The sequence below is a fragment of the Natator depressus genome, chromosome 3 (assembly GCF_965152275.1).
Source record: "Natator depressus isolate rNatDep1 chromosome 3, rNatDep2.hap1, whole genome shotgun sequence".
Classification (NCBI taxonomy): Eukaryota; Metazoa; Chordata; order Testudines; family Cheloniidae; genus Natator; species Natator depressus.
In genome coordinates, this window is record NC_134236.1 from 82,058,523 (window position 1) to 82,075,278 (window position 16,756).

Sequence of the window (16,756 nt, forward strand, 5' to 3'; positions counted from 1 at the left end):
TGAAAATGCTAAAAAGGGCACACCTATCCATATGTTCTAGATGCTCTTGATGGAATTTAAAAAAATATCCTAAGTTCCGATTTATCTTCACTAGCATTGGTAATATGGGGCTGCTATATAAGACCTGAGTTTCAATCCTGCTTTAATAGCTGTTGAACAGTCAAAAATTAGATCGTTTGAATAAACCATTTTCCTTCTGAACCAATGTTAAAGCAAGGTGAATTTGTTTCTATTTGGCTCCCATTCTGAAAGTGTTACAAACTGTCATTTTTATAGTATTTTGGACACTACCAGCAATAAGCCCAAGAATGTCTATTGAAATTAATAATATATTATAAAGTATCTCCTATATGGTGGTTTTCATCTGCTTTATATTATATTATTCAAAATGAAACAAAGAACAAAATCTAAACAAAATGAGAAAGCCTAAACAAATACTCCATTTCACTTCAGAATAGTTTTCACTCTTTTTTAATTAAAAGAGAGACATGTTTCTACAAAATATTTAGCTTTTGATGAAACAGTATTTTCCAACAGAAAACTGTTATATCAATTTTTTTAAACCACTTTTAGTTTTAAGGGTCTATATTTTTCTTTCTTAAAGCATAAAAAGTGTGTGGAATTTGCCAAACTTACAATAAAGAAACCTCAAAATCAGTCAAATATTTTAAAGGAGGTGCAAAATAAAGTACAGAATTTTTTGGTTTTGTCAGCTTCACTCTTCTCGCTGCTGGCTACTGATATCATGCCCGATGAGAAAATGTTTATTAAATGATTAGGTCATACATTTGTCCCCACCACAACTTATTTCACTTCATTATATGCACTGAGCTGTCTTACAGAGGTAATCTGAGGATAAATTAACTGTTTACAAAACACTTTGATAATGGAAACTACTATATAGAATGTTGTGTTACAGTAGAATCAAGTAGATTAAAATCAAGCTTCCCCTATTCAAACTTCCTCTTCTATTGTCTTCATCTTATCCAAATTGCCATTACAAATATGTTACCCCAAGCAATTTGGATAATCTGGATGACACTATATTAAATAAATTACTATTAAAATGCATAAAACTGGTGTTTGATCACTGGTTCATATAATTGTAACTCAAAAAAGTCACTATTTTACTCTCTTTGGTGACCCTTTATTTAAGTGAAACTTTAGGTTTTCAAAGCACAGCTAGAAAAACTTAAAATACTAAAATATCAGAGAGAACACATAAGGGAAAAATACATACACTTATCATATGGTAGCTTTAAAATCCTCTTGCTTTTCCATAGATTGTAATGCGGCATTCACTCACAGCGATGGAAATTCAAGATTCACATCTGAGCATTTGACTCTTCACATCTTTGTGCATCTCCCTAAAAAAGTTTAGTCCATAATTTTAAAATGTCAGTGACACGGTTTCAAAACCAAAATTCTTCACTCATTAAAAGGTCACCTAACATACTTGTCTTCATTTAGAAATATTTACATGACAAGCACAAAGTTTTAAAATCTTTTTCATATACTTTTTCTGGACTTGGATAACTTCATGACTATTTATGAATAATATCTTTCCTACCCTAAATATCCTTGAGTTGGTAACTTGATAGCTGGAAGGAGTTGAGAGGACTTTCCAAACTTTTCATTTCTAGCCTGCAAACATCATGAGAAATTTCAATCCCAAAGATATTTGAGAAAGTTATCCTGTTAAAAAGAAATCTGCAAGAAATGTGCTATTGTATCTTGAACTGCAGCCTTGCTACTTAAAGATTAAAATTTCTCCTTGATGCAGACATTTAATACCAAATTACGTTTACAAAAAAGAGTAAGATTGAAAAAAAGTGGTGATACACTACAGTTTTCCATTCACAACTCACATTTCAACCACTTGTAACACCAAAAGATTTCGTTCATAGTGGATTGCACAATTGTCATAATATAATTGTCCCTCTTTCTAGCATACTTTGATCATAACTAACATAGTTAACAAAACTAAAATTTAACTATGAAAACCTAATTATGATAAATAACCTATTGAGATGAACAGGAGCAATTCATACTTCAGTTATTTTCCAAGGTGTGCCTGTTTTCCTAGAGACAGAGTGAAATGCTGAAGCCAACAACAAAACTCTATTGGACTTCAATGACCCAGTATTTAATTTAATTTTTTAAATATGAAAGCTTAGGTTCTGGAGCACATAGGTCAGTCAGTCACCGGAAAGAGTCGTTTATGAAGCTACAACAAAATGATCTCCTTTTAATAATGGGGGAAACCCAATTTTTTCTCCCCCATACTGGAGAAATAAAATCGTAGGCACTGAAAAGTCAAAACTGATATGAACTACTGCAGTCTTTCTCCATACTTATGCATGGGAAATAATTGTGATCTCTTGGAAACCACCGTGTGGTAAACTACTGATAAAGGCAACTTTAAGTATAGTATCACAAACAGTGTAAACTTGTCTTCACTCAAACCTTATAGTGCTCAGAAAGAATTAATTGTAGGCTCTGATCCTGCAAATACCTAAACACATGAGTAAGTGTTTACAGGATCAGGGCCTTAGTTTGTACCCACATAGGGGGAGAGAGATATTTTGGATATTTAAAAAAACTAGACCCAATACTCAAGTCTGCTCTGTAAATTGTGGGCAAATTTCATCCTTGTTACAGCTAATTCTCTATGTATTTCAACAGTACTAATCAAGGTTATGTGCTGTAGTCTATAGCACAATTAAAATAAATTTAAAGTAGACTCATACAAATATCTTAACAATAGCATCTGTAAAAGTTACTTTTATTTAAATAAGCACTCAGTCTTGCTAAATTTACTTTAAACTTTTAAGCCTGCATTTTAGACCAATGTTAACTTCTTTAATGTTTGTTGTGTTTAAATAATTCTTACATGTTATTTCGGAAAGTATCTGAGACAATATTCACAAAAGCATTCTTTTGTCTTTTTATTATCAGTCCTCTTATTCAGTTTGTATATTCATTGACACGGGCTGTTTTACACCAAATGCTATTTTTTGTGGGATACATTTTTTTTTATGACTCAGGATCAATTTTTAGCTTTAGCAGGTGTCTATAAATGAGAGTGTTGTCAAACAGATATACACTTGCACAACTTGAGGTTTATTTTCCTAATTATGAAAATGACAGGCCTGCAGAATGAAAATTATTCTCATTGCTGTCACACCAAAAGATATGCACAAAAGGAAGTTAAGACTTAACTGGCATACAGTTTATAAAACACCGCAGTGAGTAGTGATCAAGTGTATTTACCAACTAATGGGTGTTTGGCAACTAGAGTGAAATACACTGTCTAGGTCTTAGTGGACAGGCATCAACATTACAACTGGTACCCTGGTTGAGAGTCTCAAGCAAGTCGCTGAAGATTAAATAGCTATTGAGAATGAACTTTTTTCAAATGTCCTCAGAGGTGGTGGTCTCTGCAGAATCATAGAAGATCAGGGTTGGAAGAGACCTCAGGAGGTCATCTAGTCCAAGCTCCTCCTCAAAGCAGGACTAACCCCAACTAAATCATCCTAGTCATGGCTTTGTCAAGCTGGGCCTTAAAAACCTCCAAGGATGGATATTCCACCACCTCCCTAGGTAACCTATTCCAGTGCTTCACCACCCTTGTAGTGAAACAGTGTCTCTTAATATCCAACCTAGACCTCCACAACTGCAACTTGATACCACTGGTTCTTGTTCTGTCTTCTGCCACCACTGAGAACAGCTGAGCTCCATCCTCTTTGGAACCCCCCTTCAGGCAGTTGAAGGCTGCTATCAAATCCCCCCTCACTCTTCTCTTCTGCAGACTAAATAACCCCAGGTCCCTCAGCCTCTCCTCATAAGTCATGTGCCCCAGCCCCCAATCATTTTCGTTGTCCTCCGCTGGACTCTCTCCAATTTGTCCAATCCTTTCTGTAACGGGGGGCCCAAAACTGGACGCAATACTCCAGATGTGGCCTCATCAGTGCCGAATAAAGGGAAATAATCACTTCCCTCGATCTGCTGGCAATGCTCCTACTAATGCAGCCAAATATGCCTTTAGCCTTCTTGGCAAGAAGGGCACACTGTTGACTCATACCCAGCTTCTGTCCACTGTAATCCCCAGGTCCTTTTATGCAGAACTGCCACTTAGCCAGTCAGTCCCCAGCCTGTAGCAGTATATGGAATTCTTCTTGTTGAATGTCAGATTTATTTTGGCCCAATCCTCCAATTTGTCTAGGTCTCTCTGGACCCTTTCCCTACCCTCCAGCATGTCTACCTCTCCCCCCAGCTTAGTGTCAGCCACAAACTTGCTGAGGGTGCAATCCATCTCATCATTCAGATCATTAATGAAAATGTTGAACAAAACTGGCCTCAGGACAGACCCCTGGGGCACTCCGCTTGATACCGGCTGCCAACTAGACACTGAGTCGTTGATCACTACCCGTTGAGCCTGATGATCTAGCCAGTTATCTCGTCATAGAAGGCAATCATAGAACAGGATTGAAGTACAATGCATGTATGAAGCAGTGCCCAGTACTGTTTCATATGTTTTCCCTGTTCTATGGATACATTACCGACTAAATCGGCACCACTGCAATCAATGCAGCGGTGTTGATTTAGCGGGTCTGGTGAAGAGACACTACATCCATGGGAGATTGCAATGTCTGTACTCCACCTCCCCAAGAGTTGGAAGCTATGTCTAGAGGAAAGCATGTCCCGTCGATATTGTGCAGTGTAGACACTGCTGTAAGTCGACTTCAGTTACGTAACTGAACTAGCGTAACTTAGATTGACTTACAGCATTAGTATAGACCAGTGCTCAAGTTTCCAGGGGTGTCTATGGAAATGACACTTTTCACGAGGTCTAAGAATTCATTTTGTAAATGGACTACATTCCTCATGTAGAACAGAAATACTACTTTTGATTTTGACTAGTTTAGAGTGAGTTTGTTTTCTCAAGAGTTATATCATTTCAAACTTTAGAGTAACACAAATTAGACCTCAATACATTTTCTGTTCATATCAGATTTGACAATATTCATACACAAATGGAGTAAAAATAAAACTATTCTGAAACTTAGAAACACCCGTGATTAAACTCAGATAAAACAAGCACCTCATTTCATTCTTGTGTTTTGTTTAGATATGTCTTTTGTTTAGATATGTAACTTCACCAGTTCTATATGTAAATAAGACAATTAAACCACATTTGCTATACTTGTAAATGTATTTCTCCCTTTGTCACCACATAACAAACCTTTTTAGTGCCATTATACTTATTTTTACTGTATAAAATAATAAATAATAATAATAATAGAGACTCAAACTTTATTTTATTTTTTAATAAACTGTAAGGTTGAAATAGTTAAAATAAAAAGAAACAATATATCAAAGCCAAGCATTACATTTTTGTCTTTGTTCCATACCAGGTTTTAGAGGCTTGACTTACTACTGAGTAAGGGCCTTGAGAAGAGACCCATACATTTAAAATGCTGGTGTCATAAACAGAGCATGTGTAAAGACTGGCAATGGCTTAATACCATTTATTTTTAAACAGACAAAACAGTCTTCATAGCTCATTTAATGCGCAGCCTCCCTTGAAGTTTATTTTGCCACATTAACAGAAAAATTATATTATACCAGTGCCTACAAGCCTTCCTTTTATACTAATGCTCTACAAAATATTTACTCTCCCCTTTGGCAGTACTTTGAATATCTCCAGGATATTTAGACACCTTCACTTGAGAAAATTTGGAAGAAATCAGTCAAAATATTGTGGAGAAAACTCCAAACATAAATGGAAACTAGAATCCTTCAACAAAATTGTCCAGCCATAAATGAACTATATATCCATTCTGAATAAAACATAGGTCAACATATTTTTTCAGTTTTTTAATCCCTACAAATCCACAGATTAAGAATATAGCTATTTCACTATTCCTTGACTTTCCTTAATTATATTTCCTCATTTAAATACACTGTTAAAAAAAATCCTGTTTGTTTCTATTTTACTCTTGGTCATACTGACTTTTTCCTTTAGAGTTTTATGGTTTTTCTGTCCTCATCTTCACTTCAGGTCAATGTTGTTTCTCTCCTGTCTTTGTGTATGAGTTTGGTTTTTTTACTCAAATGCAGGTAAGTGCTCCTAAAAAGAGGACTGGGAGGGAGTGGGGGCAGAGAGCAGTATGAGCTATAAGGCCATTTGCAAGTCAAAATTTCAGTAGTAACTGCAAATGTTTTCTTTTTATGAAAACATTTACATCACAATATGCTTACAACATACCCTTGTCTGCAGCAAGAATAAGCAGACAGAGTAATACGGCTCATGACAAGATGAATGCTATATAAAATAAAATAAAAAAGGTAGGATCGTTGTAGCAACTGCAATGATGTAATGTAATAAAAATTTACAAAAATTGAAGCATGAGTTCCATTAACCGATAAATATATTTGGTAAATTAAGCAAAATCTATTGCAATGAGATTATAAAATTTTGATACTTCACGTGCTGATTGCCATGGGACTACATTAGGAAACTGAACTCACAATGAGAACTAGCTCAGAAAAGGCTCAATTTTCCAATATTCAAAACTGATCAAAAACAGTACATCTGTGTATCATATTATGATTTAACCAACTTCTAACCTATGGGAATAAATAGAATGGTATGATAATCTGCAACATTCTTTTACACTTTTACTGATTAAAGAAAAAATTCTCTCAGAAAAAAAATTTAAATTATCAGAAGAATGCCACAACAGATCCTGAGCAAATTATCCTACACCATTACTATTCCACTGAAAACTAGTCTGAATGATAAACATACACCAGGGTATATTCAGTGACAAACTGCATATAAATCAAAAATGCTTGCGGCTAAATTGTGTATGTTCTTAAATGACAAAATATGCTCAGAAGTTTTATTTAAAAATTTCTCACTGCTGGTTATCAAAGTTAAAGACAGTTTTCATACCAATTGACATACTGTAAACATATGAAATTCCTATTAAGGAAAGATGGGTTTACTGTAACTTGATCTTTTACAAAAAGTTACTAGAAGTTATTCATAACATAATTTCACTTGGTAGCTAATTTTCTAGAAAATTAAACCAATGTTTCCACTCTAAACAAAGCTGAAATATTGTCATGTTAGGAAAACCCCTTTTTTATTTGTTAATCAGAAATACAAATCAAGTGGCACATATTTCCATTTGCTCTTCAGGCTAATAGTTTCAGCTTCATTATATTTTACAAGAAAACAGCAGACTTTCAATGGTCCTGTAAAGCCTTTCATGTCACAACTGAGGTTTAATGATGGCAGTGGAGAAAAGCAGTGGTGATGCAAACTAAGACCAGCCCAATTGTCCTTATCTAGTGATGAGATCTTTTTTCCTGTTTGGCTCGCAGCAGTGAGGTTTTTCTGGTCAGGTTGCCTCCACCAAGCCTGACATAAGTAAAAGGTTGACATGCCCTGGTAAATCCAGCCTGAGGATAATCCTTATATCTGATACAGTTGATTCTTCAATCTGTAGGTTGGGGAATAATACTAATGTGAAGAAAATTATCAGGATAGCTCATATGTTCACTTAGCCACTGTATTGGTGTCTCAAGCATCGGCTCAATTCCATGAACCATCACTTGATTCTTCTTTTCTCCATCTAATGCAAAGAAAAATAAAGACCACTGATCAATAATTCACGGTTCAAAACAGCTTTAAGTTTAATTTACTGTATGCTGAAAGTCATTGCAGCGATAAAGGGATGAATGCCTTGCTACTACACATTTAACTGAATGAAGAGCAGGAAATATTGACATGGAGAAAGGTGAAACTGCAGTTTGCATCATCTAAAACAGAAACTGAGTTAAAATGAATTCTGAGAAATTCTGTTACAGTGAAACAATGAAAGTGTCCATTACTTACAGTTTTCTCCTACAGTAATGATTTGTTCTTAATAAAATTATACAGACACCTCCACCATCCCCAACTACAGAAATCATACTTAAAAATCTGCTCAAATGACATGTCTTGCTTTAGTTAAGAAAAGTATAGCTCTCAAAACAAAAGAGCATGAACACTCAAGCACAATAAGTCACTATATCTATTTCAAATAACTAAAATATTGCTGGAGTACAATTGTTTTAATAAGAATTGCTAAATTTAAAAGACTATGGTAGCATTATTGAGAGTTACTCAGAAAGTTAACTGCATTAGTCCAATTTCTCACTTAGTTTCATCTATTGGAGTAACTATGATAGCAAGTGATTTCTAGTTCAAGAGGGATACAATCAAGAATATTTCAATTCCCTTTACTTATACTTGTCCTGAAGGATGAAAAAGCTCTGATCTTTAAATTTAAAGGATAGGAACCAGCTAAAACCGTGACCTGATGGCCACATGCTGAGCCAAAACTAGCTTTAAAAAAGCTTGACAGATTATTTGAGTCTTGAAATGAGAAGCAAGGTAATTTGAGATCTGCTTCAAAAGATGGTTAAAGAAAAGAAACCAGTGAACTGCTAATGTTTAGATGCCACACTCAGACATCCTTATACTATAGGAATCTACCATAGAGAAATCTGCACTCAGTGTGCACAAATGTCACTGCCTTCCCTATACCATCAGTTACAAACCTCCCATTTTCCCCACAGAATTAGTTACACAAAATTTATGTAAAATAGCAGAATCTAGGAAATGAAAGCAAACTTGCTGGCTCTGTCACACTGAGGGCTGGTTACAACATGGTTCCTAATACATAGCACAGATAGGTTTCAGAGTAGCAGCCGTGTTAGTCTGTATTCGCAAAAAGAAAAGGAGTACTTGTGGCACCTTAGAGACTAACAAATATATTCGTGAGCTCATGAAAGCTTATGCTCAAATATATTTGTTAGTCTCTAAGGTGCCACAAAAGTACTCCTTTTCTTATAGCATAGATAGGATCTTAACTGTGTTTTGTAACCAGGATAAAGCCTTGACAACCCTATCATAACATGTTCTGACAGCTGGTTTGCATGGGTATCTCTGTCCTCACTACAATTCAAATCATGCTAGCAACAGCTATGCTTGAACCTGGTTGTTGCTAGTATGAAATTGGTTTCACAAGCTCCTAGACAGAGATTCTTGCCCAAAATACTGCATTATAGATTACCTACAGGGTATTATATATCCCATTTTGGTTAAAATAGTTCAGTGTTTAAAAAAATAAAACCCTTGTCCACATACAAAGAAACCATCCCACAAAATCCTGATTAAACACATTACTTATTAGTTTGGTTTAACCTTAGGCCTTGGTTCTACAAATGTATATGTCTGCAAGAAGTCCCACTCAATTAAATGGAACTACTTATTTGCATAAATGTTTGCAGGTTTGGGGCCTTATTGTGGACAGGGCATAAAACGGGTGTGCTGCCATTTTAAAATCAGATACGATAATTCGGACTAACAGATATTTTGCTGGGTTTGAAACGTTATCTGTCAAGCTGTCATCAATATACAGGGCCAATGGTACAAAAGAAATTATAGCTTGCACTAACCATGTGTTTACAATGGGAAGGTGGGATGCTTTTAATATGGTTAAAATAGACACTTCTTACCAAATATTGCAGTATTTTTTACAGCTTTCAAAATGAAGCTTCATTATAATACGATTTTGGCTAGCTACCTTGCTGAAGAAATTATTTTATAGCAAAATATTTTATTTTTAGGAAACAACTCCACCTTATTCTATATTAGGTGTTATATATCCAAGGAGGTTTTTCTGGAGAGACTATTACTTCTGGACTTTGATGCACTGGTACACTGTGACCAACCCACGTAGTTTGAGGAGCAAATGCATTTGGTTTGAGTGAAAAATGAATAATGGGAGCATGACATTTCATTCCACAGACTAGTAACCTATATTGTTCCAAGATATTTGGTTATGGTAACATTTCACTCTCATCAAAATGAATCATATAATTGAAATATTGCAGGACTCACTGCTACAGTGTTTTTATTACAAGAATGTTCAGTTGAATATTCAAAGGGGACCTTTAATACTAGTGTTATTTTAAATATACTTTATACTTAAGGTCAATCATTGTTTATAAGATTAAGTTTTCTTTCCCCTTTTTTTCAAGCAAACATAAATAAGGGCTACCATTCCATGTTTTCCTCTACTTAATCAAATTATAACAGAATTTGTAATGCTCAAATTTAAAAAGAGTAACATGTTTTCACTGCAGCATCAAGAAGAAGTAGGATAGTGAGGAAAATGGTTTTTGACAGGTTTTCAATAGTAAAAGGGAAATGCCAGAAAATATGGGCAAAGCAAACTGATTTTTCATATAAATTCTCTATGATACAGTGCAAATATCTTCAAGTATTTAATATATTGACAAAATGCCTCCACAACTAGATATCTCCAAAATAATAATTAATAACTACAACATCTATTTACATAGCTGTCATAATTATTATAATACATACAATACAATAATACATACATTATTATTTTTGCATGTGTTTGATTCTTGTGAGGATGAAATTGTAGATTAATGTGACTGGATTGAGCCAAGAAAAATTAGGGCAGGTAAACAGACACACAGCTCTACCTCTTGGCTCAGATCTGCTAAAACTACTTCATAATACACATTCTCCTGTCTTCAAATGCTTTAATAAATAAAGATTAAAAAAAAAACACAATTTAAGGATGTTCCACAAACTAAGAAAAGCTAGAAAATTCAAATTTAAGATTGATATAATCATCTTCAAATCACTCCACTGAAAACTTTTAAAAAAAACACAAGATAAATTGATATAACTTGTGTGAATTATTCATTCTAAGACCTAATTCAGTTTCCTTAATCAGTTTATTACAAATTAATATTAAAATAATTAAAAATTTTAAAATAAACTTTCGTGCAAGAATATGAACTACGGAGGAAAATGGAAAGCATATTACAAAATAGGTATTAGAAACTTAGCAATAAATGTTTCATGAAAAAATATTCACTATGTTTGTACACAGAAAATAGTCTGCCTGAGATCATAACATTTTACAATGTTATTGGGACAGCAGGCAAAGACTTATTTCAGGCAGAGCTGTCAACCCAATTCTCCCTCTCTTCCTCCCTCAAACATCAGTAAAGCAGCAACACGCAAGTAATGGGCATTAATTGGACACACCAGTCAGTCAATACTTCAGAAGTCAATATGTGCAATCAGACAGATAAATTAGGACTGACATGGCTTATCTGAACCCACCTATTGTAAACCGCCATTGGCTAAAGACACTACAGCTGCCATTTATAAGCTAGATCACCCTTAATGAACGAACTATTTTCAATTTCTTATTGTCAGACATCACAGTCCAAAAAACCAGAGATGAATAGAGAGAGCACTTAAATCATAGCTACACCAAAAATTCTCTTTTAAGGGAAAACTCTAGTAATTTTAAACACTTAGATAAGTAAATTGTTTTATATTATTACAGGCAACATTGTTAGGGGGTCCTTTAACTATAGCAGTTTACATTATAAGCCTTTATTTTCAATGGCTTATAACTTTATCAAACTCTAATCATTCAGACAGAAATTTTCCATGCTTGGTCTCTGCCTCAGGCTGAATTTTTTTCCCAACGTTTTTTGAGACTGTGGTTAAGGAAAATATGTAGTTTTGTAAATGTTACAACATTTTTTCTAATAATTTATTTGAAGATCTTTAGTACCGCCATAGTTTTGAATAGGGACTTAAAATTAGCAGGGTGGTTTGTCCTTGGATCAGGAAAGTCTTTTACTGTCCCTATGAAAATCCACAAATCTAGATCTGGCTGAGACATAAACCTCTAACCATCTCTTTGTTAGAGACTTGCTGTTCAGAACATTATATTTGCAGCAAGCATACTACCAAGCCACATCCTTCTCTCTAAGGGTATGTCTATACTACACATGAAGTTCTGACTGCAGCATGGATAGACAAACCTGGACAGCTTTAGTTTAGATAGAACGGGTAACAACAGTAGTGTAGCCGCGGTGACATGGGCTTCAGCATGGGCTGGCAACCAAAATACAAACCTAGGAGAAACCCTGGGTACACAATCTGGTTGCTAACCTATGCTGAAGTCCATGCTGTCAAATCTGTACTACTATTGTTACAATTTCACTTGCAGTGTAGACATATTCTAAAGGCTTTGGAAAACAGGCAGAACAGCAGCTGCAAAATACCCTTTTGGCCTAAGGAAAAGTGAGTTGGGCTAGGAGCCAGAAGATGACCATGAGTTCTAGTCTCTGCTCTTCTACTGACTACTATTCATATGTTTGGATCCTTCACAGTCCTCATTACTGAAGAAAGCTTCATATTCCTATCTTACAAGGTACGCCTGGCACTATCTCTCCTCCTTCCTGACCACGTCTTACAGATGGTATAGCATACAAATAAATTACATCAGAGACTATTAAGTTTACACAGTCAAGCACTGTACAACAGGAAATGCCAGGATTAAAGCTTCTCATGTAACTTTAATTCAGCCGCCTTATGTGTACGTATATACAGTAGAATGAAGTAATCACATACTATTTATCCTACTGGACCGCTGTCCTATTTAGTGCACAGGATGAACAGTTAATTAGACCAAAGACTGAAATGGATAGAAAGGTGAATCCATTAACCCTGAAAGAACAATACTTAGATCCCAAGAAAGGGGACAGATCTCTGATTGGGAGGTGTATCTTCATAAGGCCCTTTAGGAAGCCGGCTACTGTAGGTGTGTAAATATGGAATACCCCTGAACTGGAAAGTGCAAAACAGAGATGACTGCTATGTGAGCTCTCAGGAAGCTCACTGACCGTCCAGAGTTCTTTGAAGTATTAAGTATGTCTGATATCTGTGCCAGGGATGGAGATAATTGGTGATGCACCCAAACCGTAAATCTCTTCCATTTAACAGCATAAGTATTCCTCTCAGAGCCTTTTCTACTGTGAATTAGGATGTTTTGTATGTCAGATGAACAGATTTCCTCCACAGAAGTCAGCCAGCAAGCACCCATACCATGAGATACAGGAAATGTGGATTCAGATGGAGGATTTGATCACATCTGTGTGATATCACATCTGGTAGGAGAAGCAACTATACTGGAGGTTGGATGGAGAGATTCTTCACTACTTGGACCTAAATTGTCCCAGCCACACTGGAGCTACCATGATAATTCTGGCTGAGTCCTGCCTGAACTTTCTGAAAATGCTTGAGATTAATGGACCTGGAAGATGAAAGTACATCAGGCCTGGGGACCATGTTATCATAATGGCATTGGATAGGGATACCTGACTCTGTCCCACTCTGGAGCAGAATTTTCAACACTTCTTGTTTTCTCTGGCAGCAAAGAGGTGTTTGGATGGATGACACCACTTCAGAAACACATCTTGTATTTTGTCGTCATTTATCGGCCACTCATGGTCGCTTACAAACTGTCTGCTGAGGTGATCTACTAGCATATTCTGTAATCCTTGCAGGTGGTACTGCTCTCAGGGTAATCTTCTGGTGGATACAAAAGTTCCACAGACTTGCAGCATTCTGGCAGAGTGGACATTGCTATCCCTGGCTTATTGATATAAACCTGGCTGTAGGGTTGTCTTTCACAATATGACCTGTCAGTCATTTTATGGCTCTTAGCTCCAAGACATTTATATGAAAAGTCCTGCTCCCACATATGTTGTGTTTTAGAGTTGTTTACATGGGCTATCCCATCCTAGTGTGGAATCATCCGTTACCACAGTCTTTGATGGTAATGGAGGGGGAAAGGGCATCCCTTCGCAGACTTTCTACAAATGTAATGACAAGCCTTCTGGTGGAATGTGTACTAATATATCTAGGTAATATCTGCTTGGCTAATATATAGCCTTCAGCCATACTTTCATGCAAGTAAGGTAAGGTCTGGCATGCTGCGTTGTGCATATGCAGGAGGCCATATGGCCTAGCAGCTGGAAACAAGTTTTCACTGATGTTCTGGGGTGAGTTTCTAGGTGGATGAATAGGTCTAGTATGGCTTGAAATCTTTCCTGTGGTAGATAAAGCCACTGCTGATGTGGAGTCCAGCACAGCTCTTATAAACTCTGTCCTTTTGATGGAGTCACTATTGGACTTTTCTCTGTTTACTTTCAGGACTAGGCAGGCAAAATGATGCAGAGTCCTTTGACCAGAGTCTGTTACTTGTTGATGCAATGTTCCATGAATGAGACACTGATCCAAATATGGGAACAAGTGGCCTCCTTGTTTCCCGAGGTAAGCTGTCACTACCACTAGGCATTTCCTAATTTCCCATTGTGCTGTCGATAAGCAAAATGGTAGCACTGTGTACTGATAGTGGGAACTGCCCACCTGAAACCTCAAATACCTCCTCTGGGTAGGGTAAACTGCTATATGAAAGCATCCTGGAGTTTGAGAGCTGTACACCTCAAGGTTGGATCTATGGTTGGAATTATTGAGGCCACAGTCACCATCCTGAACTTGAAGGGTGTTCATTCATCTCTGATCCACTGTAGGGCACCAGCAGTCTTCTTGTGAATCAAAGTAATGAGAATCAAATCCTTTTCCTGTGTTCTTGAGGAACTTTATCCACTGCTTTGAGATTTAGAATTGATTGAACCTACTGATGAAGGATGCTCTCAGGAGACAAGGTTCCAGAAAAGGGATGGGGAAGGCTAGTGGGAGGGGGTCTCAAACTAAATGGAATAGCCTACCTCCTGATTTACAGGACCCAGTGGTTCACAGTGATGGTACTCCAGAACCCACTGAAATTAAAAATAATTCCCAAATTGAGGGGATATAACTAGAAGATTCAAACTAATTTGCATGCCGTTCCCAATCAAGAAATCAAATCTGTTGCCTTGATGGTGATGAAGACTAATAAAGCTCCCTTGTGAGGTGGAGAAGGGGACCTAGCCCTGGACTGGGAAGCAAACATTGGTCTTCTGGTATCGTACATCCCCCACAGAGCTCAAAAAGACCAAGGATATGGATAGGTGTAAGGGGAAGGTGACCAAAGGGGAGGATATCAGGGAGTAGAATCCCCCTGAGCTTCTTTTCTTAAGTCGAAAAAAAACCCCACCTCAGCTTTTGACTCCCTTTCTGTTTGAAATAAATCCACCTGAGTCTCAGAGGAAGAGAGTGGCAAAAGGCACAAAAAGGGTCCCCTTAGCACTGATTAGTCCCTCAGGACCAGTTCCCTCAGCACCCCTTAAATCAACTGGTACCAACCTTTGGGCACTGAGGCCGCCAGTACTGATATCCCTGGTACCATCTACTCTGGTATCAATGCCATCTACTCACCTATCCTTAGCAATAAAATATTTGGGACTAAAATCCTATATGGTGTTGAAAGACCTATTGTGTCTCTTCAGTACTGGACTGCCCATTATTAGGAGTGATCAAACTGCCTCCTCCAGCATCAGCGGTACTGACCAAAGTACAGTCTAATGGAGATTCCAACACACCAGCTGACAGCTCCTCCTCTTGGGGAGGAATACTCATTTACCTCCTCAGGCTCTAAGGGAAGTAGGAAGGCTTGTAAGGGTGCTTTAACTTTTTCTTTATTCCTATGTGTTTAATAAAATGTTTTTAGTAGTGCTTGCTACCATGGGAGTTAACCACCTATAATAATGCAAAACCCAAACCAAACTGAACTGTTTAAAGTTTTAGAAGTTAAATAAGTGTTTTAGAACTCCTTATACCTGGTTGGGCCCAAGACACCACCCCCACCAACACAACAGTCAGCCACACAACTTCACGCACATACCATTATAAAAAATAATTTTAAAAAGTTTTCACAACAAATCTTTTTTTGTATCCCTTCTCTCACAAGTATGGAATTTCTCCCCTAACCATATGCTGCCTTAGCTATTAGTCCTGGATCACTGACAGAATTAGAAGTCCAGCAGTTTGTAAAACATCAGGACCAGAAATGGAAGCTTTATACCCTAGATACTCAGGAATCTCCCCCAAATCATTACAGTGGGAAAAAAGCACTTGTTTCTAGATTGAATAGAACATACCTTAACACATCTTAACTACAACATCATTCTTGCCAAAAAAAAAAAATGTTTAGATTTTTTTAGAGGTCTCTTTAGAGGTTTCATAAATTTATAAACAATTTCTCTTCCCCTCCGAATCCTGTATAGCTGACCTCAGGGATCTAGGTCAGCCTGAATACACAGCTAGTGAATACCATAGATTCATTTCTTTAAAATACTTTTTAAAAACAATTTTTGTATAAATGCTGGTATAGATAGAACAAATGCTGAGAGGACACGGTAAGGTTTTATTAGCACTAGTTTGCAAGGACATATATAGCTTCATCATTTTCAACAATATGGGTTATCCCAAACAAACTCAAAGCAATAAAACCTCCCACACCATCACATATTCTTTATGAATATGTATACAAAAACACACATGCCTCCCCCACACAAACATTCTCTCTCTCTCCCACACACACAAATATTTCACACTCACTTCAAGAATGCTGGCCAGGACTTCATTCTTAATCCCGATTATTTTTTTGCTTAATATTTGTTAAACCACCACGTTTAAAATCATGCAATCATGCTTTAATTCTAATGTGTGTATTTTTTGATGTACTTTTCAGCTAATCAAGTAACGATGCCCATTTGTAAGATGGAAAACTGGATGGATTACTTGAATTGCCAGCTAAGTGAAAATATAGCAAATGGTAACAGGCTTCCTTATTTTCATCAAAGCAGAATAACTGGCTAGTTTATCATCAAGGGTTAATAAACTCTT

At 36.6% G+C, this 16,756-nt stretch overlaps 1 protein-coding gene across 6 annotated transcripts in view; it reads right to left on the minus strand.

Annotated features, from left to right (window-relative positions):
• Positions 1-5,335: 5,335 nt before the first annotated feature.
• Positions 5,336-16,756, minus strand: part of ATG5 (autophagy related 5) — a 125,456-nt gene continuing 114,035 nt past the window's right edge. For all 6 annotated transcript variants that reach the window (XM_074948181.1, XM_074948179.1, XM_074948178.1 and 3 more), the window contains one exon: positions 5,336-7,646. In XM_074948181.1, coding sequence (XP_074804282.1) covers positions 7,510-7,646 — 137 coding nt within the window. In that variant the 3' untranslated portion in view covers positions 5,336-7,509. The remainder of the gene's footprint in view (positions 7,647-16,756) is intronic.